Source organism: Pan troglodytes, chromosome 4 (genome assembly GCF_028858775.2).
Source record: "Pan troglodytes isolate AG18354 chromosome 4, NHGRI_mPanTro3-v2.0_pri, whole genome shotgun sequence".
Taxonomy (NCBI): domain Eukaryota; kingdom Metazoa; phylum Chordata; class Mammalia; order Primates; family Hominidae; genus Pan; species Pan troglodytes.
Window position 1 is genome coordinate 49,422,115 of NC_072402.2, and position 22,877 is coordinate 49,444,991.

The 22,877-nt window shown below is 34.9% G+C and overlaps 1 protein-coding gene and 1 pseudogene across 4 annotated transcripts in view; one reads left to right on the top strand and one right to left on the bottom strand.

Moving 5' to 3' along the window:
* ADAMTS6 (ADAM metallopeptidase with thrombospondin type 1 motif 6) overlaps positions 1–22,877 on the top strand; it is a 339,082-nt gene that overhangs the window by 270,027 nt on the left and 46,178 nt on the right. For 3 of the 4 annotated variants that reach the window (XM_526907.7, XM_063811175.1, XM_024353403.3), the window contains 2 exons: positions 6,943–7,106; positions 7,498–7,636. In XM_526907.7, coding sequence (XP_526907.2) covers positions 6,943–7,106; positions 7,498–7,636 — 303 coding nt within the window. Of the gene's footprint in view, positions 1–6,942; positions 7,107–7,497; positions 7,637–8,303; positions 8,393–22,877 lie in introns of all 4 variants that reach the window. The other variant, XR_010157222.1, reaches the window with a different exon arrangement.
* On the bottom strand, positions 11,407–12,188 carry LOC129144063 (large ribosomal subunit protein uL18-like; annotated as a pseudogene).

A 22,877-nucleotide genomic window follows, 5' to 3' on the forward strand; every position in this document is an offset into this window, starting at 1 on the left:
AATATTCAATTGCTCCAACACTACTTGTTGAAAAGACTATCACTTCTTCCATTGAATTACCCTGACACATTTGTGAGAGATCAATTAAGCATACATGGATGAGTCTATTTCTGTTCTCACCCATTGATCTAGGTTTCTGTCCTTAAACCAACACCACACTGTATTGAGTAATCGAGCTTCCCAGCGGGTCTTGAAATCCAGAAGCATTAGTCCCTGAATGTGTTCTTTTTCAACATTATTTTTGCTTTTCTAGGTCCTTTATATTTCTATATACATATTAGCATGAACTTGTCAATTGAGACAAATCTTTTTATACAGAAAGAGAGTATATGGAATCTATAGGTTAATTTGTGGAGAATTGACATCTTAAAAATACTGAGTTTTCTAATACATGAAAAGATTTACCTCTACATTTATTTAGGTCTTTTTAAAATTTTTTCACCAATGTTTCATTTTCAGTATATAGGTCTTGCACACATGTTCTGTTAAATCTAATCATGCTTTTTGGTGCTATTGTAAATACTATTGTATTTTAATTTAATTTCCAGTTTTTTGTTGTTATGTAATAATATAGTTTATTTCTTTTTATATTGCCCGCATGTCCTGAGACCTGTTTCACTCACATATTACTTCTAACAGTTGTTTTGTAAATTCATTTGGATTTTCTCTATAGATTATCATGTCGTCCTTGAACAAAGGCACTTTTACTTCTATCTTTCCAATCTTTATGCCCTTTATTTCTTTTTTCTTGCCTTATAATAGAGTTCATGACCTTTAGTACAATGTTGAATAAATGAGGAGACTAGGCAGCCTTTTGTTTTCAACCAATCATAAGGGCAAATCATTCCTTCTTGTTGTTGTTTTTAACCATTAAATATAATGTTAGCTAGAAGATTTATGTAATGACCTTTGTCAGTTTGAGGATGTTCCCTTCTATTTCTAGTTTTTATTAGAGTTTTAGTCATGAATGGGTATTGAAGATGTCTGAATCTATTGACATGATTAGGTGGGGTTTTGCCCTCCCTTTCCCTGTTAATATAGTAAATACATTGATTGATTTTCAAATGTAAAATCCACGTAGTATTCTTGGGATGTAAACCACTTTTTCATGATCTATTATTACTCTTATATATTGCTGGAATTGATTTGCTAATATTTTATTAAGAATATTTGGACCTATGTTCATGAAAGATATTTTTCTAGAGTCTTTCTTGTGATTTCTTTGCTGGTTTTTGTATCAGGTTAAACCTGGCTTCATGAAATGGCTTTAGAAGTGTTCCTTTCTCCTCTGTTTTCTGGAAGTCTGGAGAGAATTGTTTCTTAATGCTTGATACAATTCAACTGTGAAGCTATCTAGAATGGAGTTGTCTTTGTGGAAAGTTTTTAATGAAAAATTCAATTTTTATAACAAAGTTTTCAAATTTATTGGCATAAAATTGTGCATAATATTTTCTTATTATCTTTTTAATATCTGTAGGATCTGTAACAATGGCTCTTCTTTTCATTTTCCGTACTGAAAATTTGTCTCTTTACCTTGATAATCCTAATGAGGGCTTTATTAATTGTATTGATCTTTTTAAAGAACAAGCTTACGGTTTAAATGATTTTCTCTATTGTTTGTCTATTTTGCATTACATTGATTCCCACTCTTCTTTTTTTTTTGAGACGGAGTCTCGCTCTGTTGCCCAGGCTGGAGTGCAGTGGCGCAATCTCGGCTCACTGCAAGCACCGCCTCCCAGGTTCACGCCATTCTCCTGCCTCAGCCTCCCGAGTAGCTGGGACTACAGGCACCCACGTTGACGCCCGGCTAATTTTTTTGTAATTTTAGTAGAAACGGGGTTTCACTATGTTAGCCAGGATGGTCTCGATCTCCTGACCTCATGTTGCACCCCCCCCCCCTTGGCCTCCCAAAGTGCTGGGATTACAGGTGTGAGCCACCGCACCCAGCTGATTCCCACTCTTCAGTTTGTTTCTTTTTTTCTATTCACTTTGTTTTAATTTGTTCTTATTTTTTCTAGCTTCTCAAGATACAAACTTAAATTACTGATTAAAAATCTTTTTTCTGCTATAAAACAAGCATTTTTTTACTATAAATTTTGTCAGACATATGATACATTGTATTTTCCTTATGAAGTTTTAAATATTTCCTTATTTATCTTGTGACTCATGACTTAGAAGGTATTATTTAATTTCCAAATATTTTGGTGTTTCACAAATACTTTTCTGATACTGATTTCTAGTTTAATTCTATTTTGGACAGAAAACACACCTTACATGATTTTAGTTTTTTTGTTAAGGTTGTTTTATAGTCTAGCACATGTGCACTTGAGAATAATGCATATTCTGCTATTTTTGGGTTAGTATTCCATTAATGTTCATGAAATTAAAGGACACAACTATCCTTTGGTTGGATAGTTTTTTCACATTTTTTATATTCTTATTTGCTGCCTTCTTGTTGAAGAATTACTGAAAGAATTATGTTGATATCTCCCATTAGAATTGTGGATTTGTTTACTGTTCTTATTAATGGCAAAAGCTGCGATTACTTTTGCACCAACCCAATAGTTTGTAAGATTTTTGCTTCATTTATTTTGAAACTATTTTTTAGGTGTATAGACATTTATGATTGTTACATCTTCTTGATATATTGAGCATTTTATGATTTTCAAATGTTCCTCTGTATTCCTGATAATATTCTATGACCAGTCTGGCATGGTGGCACATGCCTGTAATTCCAACCACTCGGGAGGCAGAGGCAGGAGAATCATTGAGCTTAGGAGTTTTAGATCAGCCTGGGCAACATAGTGAGATACCCATCTCTTAAAAATATTCTTTGATCCAAAGTCTGTTTTATCTGATACTAATCTAGCTACCCCAGCTGTCTTCTGATCAGTGTTTGCATGGTAAATCTTTTTCTATCTATTCACTTTTCATATGTAGGTACGTCTGTCTTTAAAATCTGTTTCTTGTAGAACACATGTAGTTTAATCTTGATTTCTTATAATGTCTAACAATCATTGCATTTTAAAATTCTAATCTTTAGTTTGGTGGGGGGGTTGGGGGTCGGCAACTATCGCTGTTAAGGGTCAGACAGTAAATCTTACAGTCTGTGTTACAACTATTCACTTCTACCATTGTAGTGTGAAAGCAGACATAGGTAATAAATAAATGGGTGTGACTGTGTTCCAATAGAACTTTATCTACTAACACAGGAGGTGGGTCATAAGTTTGGTGACTTCTTGTTTAGATCATTTATATTTAATGTAATTATCAATATCGTTGGGTTTAAGCCTACCATCTTGCTGTTTTTCTGTTTGTCCAGTGTGTTTTTTTTCCGTTTAATTCTCCTTTCATGCCTTCTTTTAGAATAACCATGGGTTTTATTGTATTCCACTTAATCTCTAATAAATAGCTTATTAGCTATACTTCTTTGCTCTGTTTAATTAGTGGTTGCTTTATCATTTACAAAATGCGTTTTTAATTTATCATAATACATTGCCAAATAATATTGCACCATTTTATGTATAATGTAAGACCCTTACAACAGTTTACCTCCATTGTCCCATTCCATTCTTTGTGCTGTTTTTTTAATACTTTCTACTTCTTCATATGTTATAAATCCCACAATATATGGTTATTATTTTTGCTTCAAAGAGCCAATTATCTTTTTAAAAAATTTTAAAACAAGCAAAATTATTTTGTATTTACCCACATATTTACCATTATCTGGCATACTTCCTTTCTTTGTATAGATCTCAGCTTCCATCTGTTACAAATATGTGTGTATATACATGTAATGTCATCATGTTTCTTCTCATTATATTTATGTTTTCCTTTAAAGTTCTTGCATATATTTATAATAGCTACTTGAAAATTATTTTCTGCTAATTCCATCATTTTTGTTATTTCTGGGTCTGTTTCTTTGGCTTTGCCTTCTTCCTGTTTGAATCACATTCTCCTCCTTTTCCACATTGGTAGTAATTTCTCATTGGATGTTGTACATTGTGAATGTTTCTTTGTTGAGAGCCTGGATTTTGATTTATTTTTTTAAAGGGTGTCAAGTAACTTGTAGATCTGCTTGATCCTTTTGATGTTTGCTTTTGAGCTTTGTTTGGGTAAATCCAGAATATTCTTTATTCTAGAGCTTGCTCAGCCCTCCTGCAAAAGCATGATTCTTCTTGGGTCTCTACTGAATGGCCTGGTGATTGAAATGCAGTAGTTCTGCTTACAGCTCCATAATAGATTTTTTGCCTGGCTTTATGTAATTTTATCCTATACATATGCAGATCAATATTCAGCAACAGATTTCCTCCGTCCTCTCTTGTTCTCTGGTCCTGCATATTCCAGCTATGTCAGCCTTCCCAGTTTCTGATCTCTCTTCTTCACTTGGAGAGACCACTGTGTTCTGCTTGGGTTCTCCACCTAAAGAAAGTGTCTCCAAGCAGAAAGTTGTGGAGATCATGGTCTCTGCACAGTCCTGTTCAATGCATGAGAAAAGCTGATTCATATATTTTATGAGTTTTCTGATTATTTACAATGGGAGGGCAAGTCTAATACCAGTTATTTCAGCATGAAAGTGAGGAGAAGTTCTATTTATTTGATGTTTAATCCTTTGAGATAGTTTTAGTCTCTCCAGAAACCCTTAGTGAGACCTAAATGAGTTTTTATTTTAGTTAAAATATCATTCCATTTCTCTTAAAGCTTTTAAAAATAAGGGTACATCCAGAGTGTGTCTTCAGGCAGAATACCAGTATCATCAGGCTCTTCTTTTATTTAAGAAGACTCCTTTATTTTTACACCATAATTTTGAATTATTTTCTCCATCAATAATACTCAAAACAAAAAGATTTCTAGCCTCAGCTTTTTCCCCCTTTGGTAATTCTCTTTTCATAATGCACTTCGTCTTCCTTTAGTCATTCTTCCTTAATGCCTCTTAAATGGTTGGTGTTTTTCTGAGCTACATTATGGCACCATTAGTTATGTATTCCTAGCAGCTAAGAGGTGTTAAAATTCCTTCATTTAGTAGTTGTAAAAAAAAAAAAAAAAAAAAGGAAGTGAGAGCTCAAACTGAAGGAGAATTTAAAGCCACATAGTTGTTTTTATCTTTATTTTTACTATTTCATATATGACAGTCTCAGATGTCCTTATAAAACCAAATGTTTTAAACTAGACAGAAAACCACTGCAAGTGAGAGTTGAAAATAAAAAATTTTAAGTACACAAAAAGTTCAAGGCCAGGTATTTCTTCTATTTGCTTGTTCCTATCTCAAAAGGTTAATTAGATTTATTTTTTGGCAATTAAATGAATCTTCAAAACATATCTGAAGTTAAGAAACTACAAATATTTTTGCCAGGCAAATGGGGGTCGGGAGATGACAATGGTCTGTAGTATGAAGGACAAGAGCTGGAGGTCTAGGGAGTCAGAGACTCTGCACCATGGCCCTTTAGTCCTTTTGGGCTACTTGTTTATCAGGTCTGACGAATCAAAGTTTTTGCAGTCAGCTAGCATACTAACAAAATATTAAACTGACATGTTTATTTATTTCCTGTTTGTTTATAGGAGTTTTTGTACGGTAGTACTAAAAATACTTTTTCAGCTACATGTGCTTTTAAACTGTGTGTGTGTGTGTGTGTGTGTGTGTGTGTGTATTTCTTGTAAGAGATTTTTTTGAAGTATGCATGTTTATCTATCAATATTTTTTCTGAGTTTTTTGTCATGCTTAGAAACTTTTCATAACACAATATTATGAGAAAAAAAGTTCTTTTATATTTTCTCCTGACATTTTAAGATTTAACTATTTTTATATTTAAATATTTACCCATCTGGCATTTATCCTTTCTCTTTTTTTAACTTTGTTTTTATTGAGGTGAAATTAACATTACATAAAATTAACCATTTGAAGTGAACAATTAAGTGGTGTTTAGAACATTCCAAACATTTACATCACCCCAGAAAAAAACCCATATCCATTAAGCAGGTGAATCCCCATTCTCCCCATTCCCCATCCCCTGGCAACTACCCATCTGCTTTCTGTCTCTGTGGCTTTTTACCTACTCTGGACATTTTATATAGATGGAAGCATACTATATGTGATCTTTCCTGTCTGGTCTCTTCCATTTAATGTTTTTGAGTTTCATCACATTATAGCTTGTTATCAATACTTCATTACTTGTTATGGCTGCATAACATTCTGTTACATTATAATACCACAATTTGTTTATTTATTCATCCACTGATGAACATTTGTGTTGTTTTGATTTGGTGCTACTGGAAATAGTGCTACTATGAATATGTGTGTCCAAGTATTTGTTTGAGTACCTGTTTTCAATTCTTTTGGATATGTGCCTAGGAGTTGAATTGTGGCATTTATTCTTATATAAAGAAAGAAATATAAATTCAGCATTTTTTTGCCAATAGAATAGTCTTTTGCCTTAGCCCCATTTCTTGTTCTTTCCTTTACTAATTTAAGATACTTCCTTTATCATAAACAGAATTCCCATATGAACTTGGGTCTATTTCTTGAATCTCTTTGATTCGTGTTCTGTCGATCAGTCTGTGTCCAAGTGCAACAGGTTGTCCCCACCCCATATCCATTTAATTACTATTTCAGTATTTGGAAAGGAAAGCCTGCTCCCCACCTTCATGTTGAGTCTCATCCCTAGTTATCCCTTTTCTCATAATTTTCCTTGTTACTTCCACATGTTTATTCCTCCAGGTTAACCTTTCGTTGCTTTCTATTAGTGACATTATAAATACTTAAGTAATATCTTCTTACCATTCACATGAAAAATACCATTTTAATTTGTACTTAAGAATATGGTCAAGAGTCACATCTCTAAATGGAAATTGGTATTCATTGTATACTTCATTGCAGTAATTAATCAGTGACACTCTGGTAAATGAAATTTCACATTTTTAGGTGAATTGTGATTTGTTTTCTAGCTTTAAAATCTGAAGGAGATGATTACTATATTAATGGTGCCTGGACTATTGACTGGCCTAGGAAATTTGATGTCGCTGGGACAGCTTTTCATTACAAGAGACCAACTGATGAACCAGAATCCTTGGAAGCTCTAGGTCCTACCTCAGAAAATCTCATCGTCATGGTAAATGCGTCTTTGCCATTGTATTTCTTCTGTTTTTAATTCCCCCTTGTGAGGTAGGAAGGGGCAGGTTTTATTATCTCTGCTTTACAGGTGATGAAATTAAGGTAAATAAAGATAAAATGATTTACCCAAGGGTGTTAGAGCTGTGCAGAGTTAAGGCCATAGTGCTCTTGCTTGAATAGTATTTTTATAACCAAACAAGACAGATGAAAGCAATGGCTCCAAAATACCCATGAAAATGGGAGGAGAAAATTTGATATAAATGCATGTGTTTTATATTAAGTTTCCTGTAAGACTTGTTTTGACATTTTCTTCTTCAAAAGGAATAATAAATATCTGAATGAAGGCTCATTGTATTTTAATTGTCTTCACCAGTTGTTTTCAATGGCAGGTTCTGCTTCAAGAACAGAATTTGGGAATTAGGTATAAGTTCAATGTTCCCATCACTCGAACTGGCAGTGGAGATAATGAAGTTGGCTTTACATGGAATCATCAGCCTTGGTCAGAATGCTCAGCTACTTGTGCTGGAGGTAAGATGCCCACTAGGCAGCCCACCCAGAGGGCAAGATGGAGAACAAAACACATTCTGAGCTATGCTTTGTGTTTGTTAAAAAAGCTAATTGGAAACATTTCTTGCAGGTTTGCTTCAAGCTGTAATTTAGCAAAAGAAACTTTGCTTTAATTATATTATATTCCATTTGTTTTCAACCTCATGTAATTTGTGCAGATTTGTTGGTAAAATACATCTTGGCACAATGAGTGTCTCTGCTGGTGCTTCTCCCAAGACTATCTTGAAGGTGGGCTGTTTGCCTTTCGTGAACACATTCTTGGTAAAGAACATCAAAAGTTTTAAAAAAGAAAATGAGCAAGAATCAGACATCACAGATGCAACTTCTTGTAATGGGAGATGAGAATGTACGGCTGTGTGCTTGTTGTGTGTGTTTGTGTGCCTGTGTGTTTGCCACAATCCTATTCAAACTCCCTTCTCCTGCCATCAAAGTTAAGGGGCTGTATACTGGGATGCTACAATAATTACTGGTATCTGGGTTCTGGGTTAATGGTGTATACTGACCCCATTACAGTCCCTCAGAGGTAGCTGCTAGGCGGTGGTTGGTGATGTGTTGGTTGTCCCATGTGCGTTTTTCATGGGTGCCTTTTCCCTACAATTTACTCTATTCCTAATCCTCCTCCCTCTAGTGGCCACCAATGCAATTCTTTACCTCTGGCTGGGAGAGCAGGACAGTTGGCTTCCTTCAAAGCCAACACCCTTGCTGCTGCATGGACTGGTGAGTAGAAGTGCTGTGCAAGCAGCATCTTCCTTCTCTCTGGAGACTAAATGCATCGCCTCCACCGTACACCTTGATCCTAACAGGCAAGGAAATAAACCTGTCCTTCAGGCCTAGGCTGGACTAGATCACCTCACCATTCCAGAAGCAAAGATTAAATTTTAAATAGTGATATTTATTTTGGGCAAAATTAAAATAAAGTAAATCATCCAATACATTACCTATACTCCTTTTTTAAACTATGCAGAAATGTATGATTTTTATATAGACTTCATCCTGTCTTGTATTTGCATCTTCTGATTTTCAAGTCTTAAATCAGAGAGGTTATTTTTAGAGAAATAATTAACATATAATCTATTCAGTATTTTTATTTTATTTTATTACTTATTACTTTTTTTTTTTTTTTTTTTTGAGACAGGTTTTTGCTCTGTTGCCCAAGCTGGAGTGCAGTGACACGATCATGGATCACTGCAGCCTCAACCTCCTGGGCTCAAGTGATCCTCCCACCTCAACCTTTTGAGTAGCTAGGGAGCACGCCACCACACCTGGCTAATTTTTAAAATTTTTGTAAAGACAGGATCTCACTGTGTTGCCTAGGCTTGTCTTGAACTCCCGGCCTCAAGCATTCCTCCTGCCTCAGTCTCCCAAAATGCTGGGATTATGGGCATGGGCCATCACGCCCAGCCTAATTCAGTATTTTTAGTCTCATACAGAATTAAAGCAATGATTAACTACAACTCCAATTTCAATATAAAGTCTATACAACATGAAAAAAACAAAAAAGAAGATGAATAATAATATATTAACGTACTCTACTGTGTAAAGTATCATGAAACATGGTTATGTATAATTCGTGACATATTTTAAAAGATCTCTAGTTCCCATCCATTTTATGTGTAAAATGGCTGGTGATTTGTAATGTAAAGTTTTTAAAGCCATAGGACATTACCATTTTTAAATAAAGAAATATTTGCAACTAATTGATCAAGTATATGCCATTGCATTATTTTTAGTGGCATTTATACATATATCTATCTTTTATCCAATTCAATTCTTTTTATTCTATAAATTAACTTTTCCCTTTGCATATTCCAACAAAAAGGCTTCTAGAACAATACATACATAATTCAGGCCCTGAGGCAAGGTGGGATAAACTTATTAAAGAATAATTAAAATGATTTAAAGTTTAGGAAATCTAATAAGGATAGTCTAAAGTTAAAGTGGATTAGCTTGGAGAAAAGAAAGCTAAGGGGATGCATATTAGCATATGACAGAAGGTTGAATGGGAAATTCTTAGAGCCGGTTCATCTTTGTACTGAAATTGCTATATTTGGGGATGGTTTAGATACAGTCTTGTCTGAGACCAAGAAGGGATTAAATGAATTCTTAATGTTCCTTCAATCCTATGATTCTATTTGTTCAGAAAGGAGATAATCCAACAAAAAAACAAAGAAGAAGAAGAGGAAAAAGGCCATGAGAACTGAATTTGGAAGAAAAAAATATAATTTTGTTGAAGTCAGAAAGTAAAAAGTCTAAATGAGTGTTATTTTTTTCCATAACACTTGCATTGAGAAATAGAAGTGATTTGTGGTAGGGGGTAAAAAAAAAAAAAAAAAAAAAAAAGAGAGAAAAGCCTCTGGAAGGGAGAGCTTTCTCTTCCTTGTTATTTATTCTTCTTTCTGTGATCTGGAGCTGCTGGTCTTAGATACTGGAGGTGGTTCTGGGAACTCACATTAGGCTTGGTTGTGGGTGATTATGAGCATTCTTGAGGCTATTGCCTTCTTCAAATGAGGGATATAGAGGGCATGGTGTAAAGAGCTGCCATTTGTTTCGGTAAGTGGTTCTTAAAGTCTGGTCCCCGCCAGCAGCATCAACATCATTTAGAAACTTGTTAGAAATGCTAATTTGAGCGCCCCATTACAGACCTACTGAACAGAAACTCTTCGAGTGGAGCGCATCAATCTGTGTTTTAACAAGCCCTGCAGGTGATTGTGTTGCTCGCTCAAGTTTGTGTACCACTGGTCGTGGCTGACAGAGAAACCAAACCCAGCACTCTAGACACATGGAATCCGTGTCTTCATCACTGAAGTCTGTGCATCTTTGTAAACTCATTTTGCCCCTAGAACAATATCCGAAACATAGTAGGGGCCCAATAAGTGCACCTTATTGAGCACCTTAATGAGGCCAATGGTGGCCTCCCAAAATGCTAGATGAGTGAATGAGTAAAAGGAATTAATTTTGGCAATTATATATTTGTGCTTGTCCTTTCTAATGTGGGAGATGAAAGTTTAGAGTTGCTACTTTTCTTATAGAGTGGGGCAAAGCTTTGCCAAGGAAAAACAGTATCATTTTAATTAGCATAGGTAAGTAAAACCAAGCTCCTCTCTTTTTTACTTTGTTTTTTGTTTGTTTATTTTTTGTTTTGTTTTGGGTTTTTTTGTGTTTTGAGACAGAGTCTCACCCTGTCACCCAGGCTGGAGCACAGTGGTGTGATCTCGGCTCACTGCAACCTCTGCCTCCCGGGTTTAAGTGACTATTCCACCTCAGCCTCCCAAGTAGCTCAGACTACAGGCGCCCACCAACACGCCTGGCTAATTTTTGTATTTTTAGTAGAGACGGAGTTTCACCATGTTGGCCAGGCTGGTCTTGAACTCCTGACCTCAAGTGACCCACCTGCGTCAGCCTCCCAGAGTGCTAGGATTACAGGCATGAGCCACTGCACCCAGCCATCTTGCTTACTTTGAATAGGTGGAAAATATTTCCTAGGATATAGAGTGCAGGAATCAATTATTGAAGTTGCCCTTCTTACACTTTTAACCCCAGGTTCTTAAGAAGCTTACTTTTAACCCTCACTTTTAACCCCAGGTTCTTAAGAAGCTTATGATTGAGGGAAGTAAAGTCCCTTTAGAGTTTAGGAACTTTGACCCAAGAAAAAGCCAGTCATCTTCTCCTTAATGAAACTTCATTTTATCGTTACGAAACCTTTCAAGAAGTCATTTCTACTTACCTTTCACTCAGAAACTAAGGATGAATTCTAAAGTCAGTTCTTTTTTTGTTGGTTTTTTGTTTTTGTTTTTGTTTTTGCTGTCATTAAGTCTATTGTCTTTATAAGGGACATTTTGGGATGGTTCCACCTCATCATTTTAACTTCTTTCTTGGGCTTCTCATAGACTGGATTCTCTCCTGTGGCAGCAAGAGCTTTCTTATACATCTTCCCTATCATGTCTAGAGTTACACTGTTCTTTATGTGTTGAGAGAACTGTTTCTTGTAAGCATCTTCATCTTCCTCCATTAAGTAGCACATGTAATCTGAAACATTCTGGCCCATGATGTGCTTCTGGTGTACTTCTACATTAAATTATTTGCTTTCAGAATCATAACCAGGGAATTGTTTGGTACTGTGAGGGATAGACAAGCCTCCATCCATAGCTTCCTTTGGGGTGCCAAAAACTTTATTGCCAGTGGTAGTTCTGGCAAGGCCTGCATCCAGATAGCAGATAAAGACACCTGGTTGAACATCAATGCTTTCCACATTATATTCATCTCCAATCACCTCCGCTTGGCCTTCATAGATCTTATCCATGCCAAACCTATTGAAAAGCCTGTGGGCCAGCAGCAGGCCAATATAGTACGCTGCAGCATCACTTGTCAGGCCAATCTTCACACCATATTTTGGCAGTTCATGTGCATATGCTGTGCAAACTATCATATCCCCTTATATATGGGCATAAGCAATCTGACAAATGGTATCTCTGTTTGTTATATGAGCTATCAACCTGTATTTGGGTGTGTGTTTTTTATTTATTTATTGTCTGCCACTTGACAGAGACCTGCAGGCCCAGCAGTGCTAGGTGGGAAAAAGGGATAAAGTCAGTTCTTAACTGAGATACTCCATGTTCATCTCTCCAAGGAGGTGCTGGGTGTCTTGAGGCTGTCAAAATTCTTTTAAGTGGCAAAGAGAAAACAAGAAAGATCTCAAAGAACTTTCAATGGCAGTCTCACAAGATCTTTCAGTGTTCTCACTTGTTATTTTCCTGCATATGTTTTATTAATATCCAGACCTTTGGGCTTTAATTGAGTTTGGGAGCAATAATGATAGCTTTCTCTTATGAGATCTTTTAAGATAAGAAGCTTGAGACTTTTTCTGTTGCTTAGCAGATCCAGTGACAAATCTAATGCTACAGGAAACATTGGTGATTCAGTCCAAGTAATGGTCTTTTCTCTGAGTCAGTAATGAAACACTTCCTTTGCCTCATAAGGAACATTGAGATGCTATGGGGTGTTGTCTTCAGTATATGTGTGATTTTTGAGATACTGCTGTAACTCTTCCTCAGAGAGAAATCCAAGCCCAAAAACATGGCTATTTCCAGAACCATTGCTACTAGAATTTGTTTCTGTATTCCTTACCCAAACATATTTATACTTTGTAATTTACTGACTCCCAAATTTATATGCTACCATTGGATTAGTGATTATAATCAGTTGCTAATTAATGAATCTTGGCTGGGTAGGGAAAGTTGTATTGTTTTAAAATACAAAGCTGTAGGAGATTTTTAAAAATGGTAATTTATGCCAGTATACCTATGCACTGTGACTTCTAAGTTTCAAATAACAACTATTGTATATTCATCCTTTGATTTTATTCATACATATTCTCTTTTTACTGATGTTTGGCTAGATATGTGGTTCTCAAATTTAAGCACACATCAGAGTTACCTGAAGGGCTTGTTAGGACACAGATTGCAATGTTCTACCAACAATTTCTGATTCAGTAGTCTAGGGGAGGCTTTAAGAATTTACATTTCTAAGTTTCCAGGTGTTGCTGGTGCCACTGGCTCAGGAACTATACTTCGGGGCTCTGGGGTAGACACTTAGATTTCCTAAAGTAAATGCCCACTAAACAGAGTGACAAGTCTTTTAGGTAATAATCTATATTATAGTTGTAACCATAGTATCACTAATCTTTTTGGTGACAGGTGGTTCTACGGCTCAGCTATGCAATAATAAAATTGTAAAGTTTAAAACATTTTCTGGTACTGTATTTCATTTGATCATCCTCAGTAGCTCCATAAGATAGGCATTGAAATTATTAGTCATAATTTATAGATAGAATTCAAGTAATTTGCTGAAATCAAGACCTAGCAATTTAGTCTCTAGTGACCTTTTAAATTTAGTAATGAGGTGTTCTTTTGTAATAAGAAGAGCTTTTTCACCAGTTGACTGCCTCAGTAGGGAAACATGATATATCCCCACCCATAAAGATCTCCTTCACTAGCTTGAAATTTCATTTTTTCAAATGCCTTCCATAGAGCAATGGTTCTTAACTTTGGCTGCACAATAGAATACCCAAGGAGAACTTTAAACAATGATGATACTTTGTCCCCACCCCCAGAGAGTCTTCTTTAATTGGCTGGGGGTGTGGCCTGGGCATCAGACTTTGAAAAGTTCCATAGGTAATTCTAACATACAGCCATGGTTGAGAAGTACTGCTTTTGAAACTGATTAGAAGTTTTAGTCTTCAAAAAATTAACATTCAGATGCAGGTACCTCTGGGAGCATTACTAACACATATCTCTGTTTTTAAGTGGCTACTAGTTGAATTCTAAGGTTATGAGACTTAGGAATGAGTATCTGGGATGGGAAAGTAGAGAGGAGCATCAGAGAAGGGAATGAAAGAAGGAATAGCATGCCACTTAATTTCACAATTTTGTTTAATATGGCCATTGGCCTTGGGCATGCCTATATATTTACAGTTTTCCTTCACTTGGTGGATCATTTATAAACATCCAATTAATGTAATAAATGCTTTTAAAACTGACTGAAATTGTGCTAAACAGATTTCCCAAAGCTCTTTATTCTGATTTCAAGTTTATCTGATACAGAGCTAAAATGAGTAGATGGTTGGGTATTCAACCAACTTTAATTTAGATGCACAAGTCAGAACACAAGAGGCATATGGCCCCTGTTTGAACTCAGTTATTATGAACACTGATACAATTTGTTTTCTTTTAAATTACAGTTCTAATCAGAGAAGACCTTCTATTTTTTAGGAAATTACTTTCTTTAAGAGAATGAATCTTTGCAGAATGCAGCAATATTCATGATAATTTTCTACCCTACTTTTCTGGGTGTGTTCTCATTTCCCTCTGTTCATACCATTCTCATTTCACTCCCATCCCCTCCTCTTATTTAATATTATACAATGCTTAGGCTTTAAAGTGAAACCTTCCAAAGCCCATTAACTGATAATTGATGCTATAGTGTTGTATTTAACTTTGTACCTGTTCTGTTAGAAAATAAACCTTAAGAATAGTTTATTTGCAGTACAAAGAAATATCAGAAATACATACGATATTTTATATTTATTATAATTTTATATTTATGCTCTAAAGATACAGTCTGTCCTGCCATTGGCTCTATTGACACTCCTGATAACTTTCTCCAATTTTTTTTCCTAGATTTTTCTTTCTTCTTCTTTGAATAGAAGTGCAAAATTGTGTACCAAAGTTTCTGCTAATACACAAAAGCATCTCTCTGCCAAACATTGCTTTGCAGGTCTTTGGGGGAAGAGATAAAGCTATGCTTAGATTACTGAGGAGTTAGGAAGGAGACAGGTTTACTGTTAGAGATATTTTTTATTTTGTTTGAAGATCAAAGAGCACAGATTTTATTTTACATATACTAAATGGTTATACAGGAATGTTTCTGATCAATCATCATTGACTATTTAAAATGCTATCATTACTTTTACATTTACATTTACATAGTCTAATTTTATTTGTATGTTTGATGCTTCTTTTATTATACTTTTTCTTCCCTGAATGTCATTTTAAGCCTAATGTATGAGTCTGTGTGTGTGTGTATTTGTGTGTGTGTGTGTATGTTTGTGTGTGTGAGAGAGAGAGAGAGAGAAAAAAACAGCATATAAACATAGAAGATATTTATGTCTTTCTTTTTTTTGAGCTAGGACAAATTCTTTTTATTTTACTTTTTGAGTCTTTACCTGATTCTTTTTTTTTTTTTTTGAGATGGAGTCTGGCTCTGTTGCCCAGGCTGGAGTGCAGTGGCACGATCATGGCTCACTGCAACTTCCACCTTCCTGGTTCAAGCAATTCCCCTGCCTCAGACTCCCGAGTAGCTGGAATTACAGGTGCATGCCACCATGCCCGGCTGATTTTTTTGTATTTTTAGTAGAGACGGGGTTTCACATGTTGGCCAGACTGGTCTTGAACTCCTGACCCAGGCAATCCACCCGCCTCAGCCTCCCAAAATCATCTGGATTCTTATACATGTTGTGGCTGGTTTCTACTCTTTGAGATTTTTAAGACCATTTATATGATTTCCAACTACTATTTTGAATTTTCCTGATGTGGGACCATGTTTTTCAAACTGTACAAAGGTGCCCAAGGGCACTGCAGAACGTTGTACATTTTCAGGGGAAACATAGCGATATTGATCTTACAGCATACAAATCATTACAAAGAAGTTATTTGGAACTAACTACAAGTAAAATTCTTAGTCTTTTTTTTTCAGTCTTGGGGATGTTATTTTTAAAATTAGAGATACTAAGGATACTGTGAACTGAAAAAGTTTGAGAACCCCTGATTTAGGGTAAAATGAGTATCATTAAAGTTGGATTAAAAATGTCACCTAACTTCCTTTCACTAGATGTTGAATTTCATTTCAGAAGAGAAAATAAATGCATATAAGCTGCTCATTATTCAGGTCCCTGGTGATGTTCAGAATTTAAAACGGGAGACTCTTCTGTACTTCTAGCTAAGAGACTAGAGGTTTTGAATAATATGTAAATTTCTCATATCTATATTCCTTCTGATGCGTCCTCCTGAATATGTTTCCTTCCTCCGTCTCTGTTAGTTTGGGGTAAGAATGGTGGGTGATTAAAGCAAAGGAAAAAAAGAAATGAAGGAAAGAAGGAACTATATATTTAAAGGAGAAATTGCTAGCAACTTCTTTCCTGACAGCTAACAAGTTTATGTGATAACCTATACTATTGCATTTATTAATAACACAATTTTCAGATTACTTTTAACGAATCTGTCATGCCTTGGCCCCTTTAAAAAGTTGGGTATTTCTACATTGTTTCTATGGAAATGTTGTTTGTTCATGTTATATATTTCAGGAATGATACAACAAAGCATAATGTTGACTTTAAAAGTATAGTAAGTCCATTCTAAAATGACAGTTTTTAAATTATTTTAAAAAGTAATTATTAGAAAATATGTAATACAGTCTTTAGGCCAGTACTAATAGCTGAGTAAAAGAGAACAGTTCTCAAAGTACCAGATAAAACAGAGACAAATGCTTTACATTTTCACAGGTGTCCTTTTAATTTTTTGTCAATTCTAAGATGTCTAACACATTTAATATCACTAAGAGGTTAATTCACATTATTAGTGAACTAACAGAATGTGCTTCAAACAAACAAGGGTTCTGAGACTTATGTTTTACGGACATAATAACAAAAATAATGACTAACACTTGTATTGCAGCTTATAAAGGACACATTCACTGTAACTTTCACAGAAACTCAAAGCAGAGGAGCCCCAAATGGAGCATAGGAAAACAAAGTCCAGTCGTTTTTTTTTCAAGATTCAAAATAGACTTGATTGAAATTAAGTGCGAAAGACATAAAAAAGGTTGAATCTTATAACTAAATGTGCTTATCTTTCACTTAGGAGTTACCAATCCAGAAGTTATTTTCAGAGTTAAATAAAAGATTACAGAGGGAAACTTTAGTTTGAATAGTTAAAAGCACTTTATTCAATGCCATTCATTTCCCTCTGAAGAAACATAATTATATAGTTAGTTTTAAAGAAAAATTCCCTGTGAAAGATAGTTTCTGTGTGGGGTTGTACAATGTACTATTATTTTTTGAAATCATGAAGGTCCTTTTACATTTGAGTCCTGTATATATCAAACTTAGATATAAAACCTATCACTGAGATTTTTAAAATAATACAAATCTCCTATAAAAAAATGACTTGAGTTTAGGAAGAACAAAGGTTTGCATTCAGCTTTGTTGATCATTATTCCCTAGTTTTCACTTTGGTCTTTGAAAAGTAATATATTTATCGGACTAGACAATGGTCTGTCACTGCATTAACCATGACATACCCCTATTCACTCTCTCCCACAATTCCCTGCTCTCAGGTCACTTTCAATGTTGTGAAGGAAGAGTGTCCTTTAACCTGGGATTAGCTGTACCCAGCATCATAACAGGGCACCTGTGAACATCACAGCCCCCAAGATCCTAGGCTCTGTAATCATTAACCTTACTGGGTTAGTTCTTATATAACTTGACTCTTGAGATTGCAGAGTATCTCTTCTATATAAACTCATGTTCGTGGTTGGTTCACACTTCTGGAAGCTAATATGTGTGTTCATTTATTTATCTATAATAATTTTCATTTATCTTTTTTCCTTAAGCATATGGCTTCTCCTATATAACTACTTTTACAAAAATTCTTTGAATTATCCTGCATATTTTCAATATAACTTAAGCTTAAAGTCTTACATATGAAGAGTTATTTTGATAATCTTGACATGTTTTGCTGTTTACTTCTGCATGTTGTGGGTTGCATTTTCTCTAATGTGAAGATTTATAACTGAAGGCAAGAAATCTCTGCTAAGCCAAAATATTCTCCTAGTACTGTTTCATCATTTCATCAGTCCTCTTTCATCATTTGTATTGCTTTAGTGATTATATTCTCCCTAACACGAGCAGGGTTTGGATACATATTCAGTCATTGAAAAACTTGGGTGAATCTGAAACCACAGTTTGAGTGCATTCCTATTGTATTAATGATCTATATATCACAGGTCATGTTTCACTTCACAAAAATTCTTTCCAAAATAGTATTTTTAACAGTCATAACATTATTCATCTTTACATGTTTGAATGCATAAAATACTTTTGGAAAAAACAAAGCCTTTTAAAAATAAAGCCTTTTATTATGGTAAGCATGATCATCCTGATTTTGTGGGAACTTATGATATTACTATTTCCATCTTTAATTGAAGAAAATGAAGATTTTTAGTTTAAAAGCTATGCAGTTTGTATATGATTATATCCTTATTTTAACTCAAATTTGAAATATTTCAAGATTTGATTCCTAGAAAGGGATTTTATATATGTTTAAAAGAAAAGCCTGTCTATTGATGATAAATACATCACACTGTGTGGAAGAAGCTCAAGGCCTTTGTACTCTCAACAATATTCCTCTAAAATTTAAATAAAATACCAAAAACAAGCTCTTACTTAAGGTCATGGAGATGACTTTCTAGTATAATATAACTAATCCTTTCTTTTTTCTAGAGACAGGTCTTTCTATGTCGCCCAGGCTGGAGTGCAGTTGCACAGTAATAGCCCACTGCAGCCTAGAACTCCTGGCCTCAAGTGATCCTCCTGCCTCAGCCTCCCGAGTTGCTGAGATTACAGGCATGAGCATGTACACCCATGCTGGGTATACCAGCATGATTTAATTCTTTATATTAGGAAACTTGCCTTTCACAATTTCCTATTTCTAGTTAGTATTCTGCCTCTTGACATGTGTAACCCCTTTGACATGTACCTCACACTGGTACAAACTTAGGCACTTGAAACAAGACTGCAAAACCAAATGAAAAGAAGCATGCCTGTTTTCTAGACTTACTCTGTAGAATACAGAGGAAAAGCAGACACATAAGGGAGAGAGAATTGGTGGAAAAAAATGTTGAACAATTGAAATGTGGAGGAAGAGAAGAGAAGGCAACTTTTATAGAATTTTGGATCTGGAAGAAGCATTCTAAATTATCTTTATGTATTTGATTACCTCATTTTACAAAGAAGAATGAAAACTTGCCTTAGGTCATTTACCTAAACCACTTAGAAGTCAAAAAGAGGTAACTAAACATGGCAGAATTTGGGATGAGAAAAAACAAAGGAACAAGATAAAGTGAAAGGTAATGATATCATTTGGCTATGAAAAGAGTTTGGCTATGAAATTTGGCTATGAAAAGAGTTCTTCAGATCAGTGAGGATCAGGAAAAGAGAAATCAGACAGTAATAAGATAAAATGGGGAAACTATAAACTAAAAATATTAGACCTGAAAATGCACTATTTTATTAGATATCTTCCATCGTGTAATATAATTATAATGGTACTTGCCCTGTTCCACCCCACCCCCATTTTAGTGTAATCTCATTGAGGTCAAGACTGTCTTACTCAGTAACTTTCTCCCTTATAGTACTAAAAAAGTATACATTAGACATAGTAGGAACTAAATTAGTTAAAAAGTTAGATACTTTATATGGAAAAGATTACTCTTAATAGCTAAGGAGTAATAGGAATTCTCTCCAGGGATAAGCTCAGTATATGTATGTTCCGCCCTACCTTACCATTACTAAACACAGTTGTTCTAGAAAAATACAATATTTTTAGAGCTACATTTTGCTTTTGATCATCCTATGTTTACTTAGGACATCCAGTTTTGCTTAGGACAGAAGGAAATACACTGAAAAGGACAGAAGGAAAGACACTGAAAAGAGAAGGGAAGCCTTTGAAAGATAAAAACTAGCAGGAGGCTCTTCAGAAGAAGGAACCATATGAGTGGAGTTGATTGGTACCCTGGGTTCCAGCTGTTAGATCCAAGGCAGATGGGCTTTGCTCTGCCCTGCAAATGCTTGTGTCTGGCCAACAATCACATGGCACAACAGCCAGATTCCAGCAGTGAAAGGCAGAGAGACATTTTTTTTCCTGGCACTTGTCACTCTTTGGATGCTATCTGCATTAAAGATTTAAATTAAATTAATATTGCTGGCCATATGCTCTGTATACTGTAGTTATATAGTGTTGTCTTGGTTGCTAGCTACTATGGATGCTGTGGCTAAGCAAATTGTTGCCTTAGCCACCAGACACATTTTTAGTACAAGCTCTGACTTTTTAATGTTACCCCCTTCTCTTCAGAAAACTGTTTCTTGGGTAGATATGATGTGCTATGTCACTAGGTTAAATTATTTAGATGTTGGTTAGCCCATCGATTCCAAGAATACATTTATATTTCTTTCTTTTTATTGTTGACTCATTCACAGGTGGTTATAGAATGCCCATTTATCCATTACATGGTCTATCACTGAAATGATGGGACTGATGAGTAGAGTTGAGAAGACTTAGAAAGTCCTTCTCCTGCCCTTAACCACCCCCAACCCATCCTTCTTGGTTTAACACATGTCACCCTTTCAAGTTAAATTCAAGTTGTAATTTCTGTACCTTGAGTGCCTTCTTTCTACTTTTAAGATGGTAACCCTGAGAAAAGCAATATATTGCCAAATACTATGTTACAAATGAGTTTACAAAATTATTTAATTCTCTGAAAGAAGAGAAAGATAGGAACACATGAGAACATTGGGCAGCTGATAAGAGGAGTAGAGGAACTGGAATGGAGGGAAGAAATGAAGAGGAGCGATGGTCTCTGAGCTCTTTGCTCAGACTGGGACTCACTTGAACCATCACCACCCCCTAGAGTAAGAACAGCAGATGGTTTCCATCCAGGACTCATTTGCCATTTGATGGGCTTCTTGCACCTTTTCCTTTGGTACATACTGTATAAAAATGCCATTAAAGCCATTTCTTGATATGTAGCTAGAGCAGTGATTCAAGTGGAATATGCCTTCTTCCCATTGTATAAAAGAACCTTTGATGGGAAAATAGATCTTTAACTTTTAACTATTGGCAGAAAATTAAATATAGGATCTGACATTTAAACTTATGGACAAAAAGTGAGGGTTACATTTCTGTGGTAAGGACCATCATATTTGAATCTTTAGTATCAAAGAATAAAAAGCAAATTAAAAGTCTCTAAACAGAATATAGCTTTTGTAGAGGGTTTAAAGTAAATATATATTGGCAATATCATCTTTTATAATTAACTTTCGTAATATGAAGCCATTACTTTTTTTAAGCATGGAGGAAGGATTGCATTAAAAAAACATATACATACAGTTTGCATGCCAGTAACTTTAGGTGTTTAAGAATAAAATACAATTAGTGTATTTTTATTAAATTCTGCAGAACATCTGCTTATCTCCAGGGGATCTGGACACTAAGCCACTAGAATTTTGTTTTTGATTAGGTACATACTGACTGGTCATGTGGACATTTTATGTTTTGGTTATAAACTATAAGTCTTTAGATTTGAAAGCATCGTGGTTTCGTGTAACTGGATGTAATTATTCCCAACCGGGTTTAAAATCAACATCTTAGCAATGTTTTACAGACTACTTTAAAAGAAGTTATGTACAAGAGGCTTGATCATATAAAAAGAATCTAAACTCAATCATTTCTCTTGTGGACTTAGTTTAGATTATTTCCAGTTGATCTGTATTTTCTACTTTCTAAAGTTAAAAGCTTCATTTTCCTTAATTCAAAAGTATGTGTTTAAAAATCCATTCATTTAGATGCATTGGTTTATAGAGTTATCCTGTTGCTACTGACTTAAAAAGAAAAAAAAATCTGTAAACCTGCCAAGTGTGGGAGTAATAGTTGGAAGGAGCTTTGTATGCTGTTGGAGGAAGATAGTACAGTGTTGTAGGAAGATTTGGAATAGATTACTGATATAGTCAATTCTTGAGTGTGAAATACCACACTGTCTAATATAACATTCTAGAAGAAAATTAATAAAAGACAAATGTAAGGAAAACATGCATCTTCATAAAATATAGAGCAATTTCAGCTGTCTATTCAAGGACTTTAATTTTTACTTCATAAAAAATAGCATTCTGAAATCATGAAGCTAAAATGAACCCCTAAGTACTCTTGATTCCCAGTTTTTAAGAAGTATGGAAGGAAGGCATGATCAAAATTAAGTCAATTCATAATTCTTAGCACTTAGCCCAATATCTCCCAAGAGATACTGTGTTTATATCTCATAAACACAATGCTTTGGTTTAGTAACTATCTCTGTTGAATGAATGAATGAATGAATGAGTAAATGAATTAATGACCTGCCAACTGCATTTAGCTGACAGTTTTAGTTTGGGTATACATGTAATTTTTAAACTAATTACTGGATCCCACTAAAGAGCAAAATAGCCCTGAAATTAAAGGGGTCTGAAACAAAATATTGGACTATGGGTCAGTTTTATTTCTTCCTTGTGGTTTTGTGTAATTTTCCAAATTTTTGATAACAAATATTATGTACCAAATTTTTTTCAAGATACATACATTGTTAGAATTTATCATAAAATGAAATATAAATCACAGCTCTACTAACTCATATCTCATCTATGATTCAAATTGCAGAGGCCCTGCTTTTGCAATAAAGGCTACTTTTGAAAACAAATGTAATTATAGCCAAACAACATTTCTAGGGTTAAGTTAGAGAAAGAAGAATTTTATCTTGACTTAATTCAGTTTCTACAAGTCAAGGAAACTGAATTAATGTTTCTGCCACCGAAACAAAACCAGATCAGTTGTATTTTATAGTG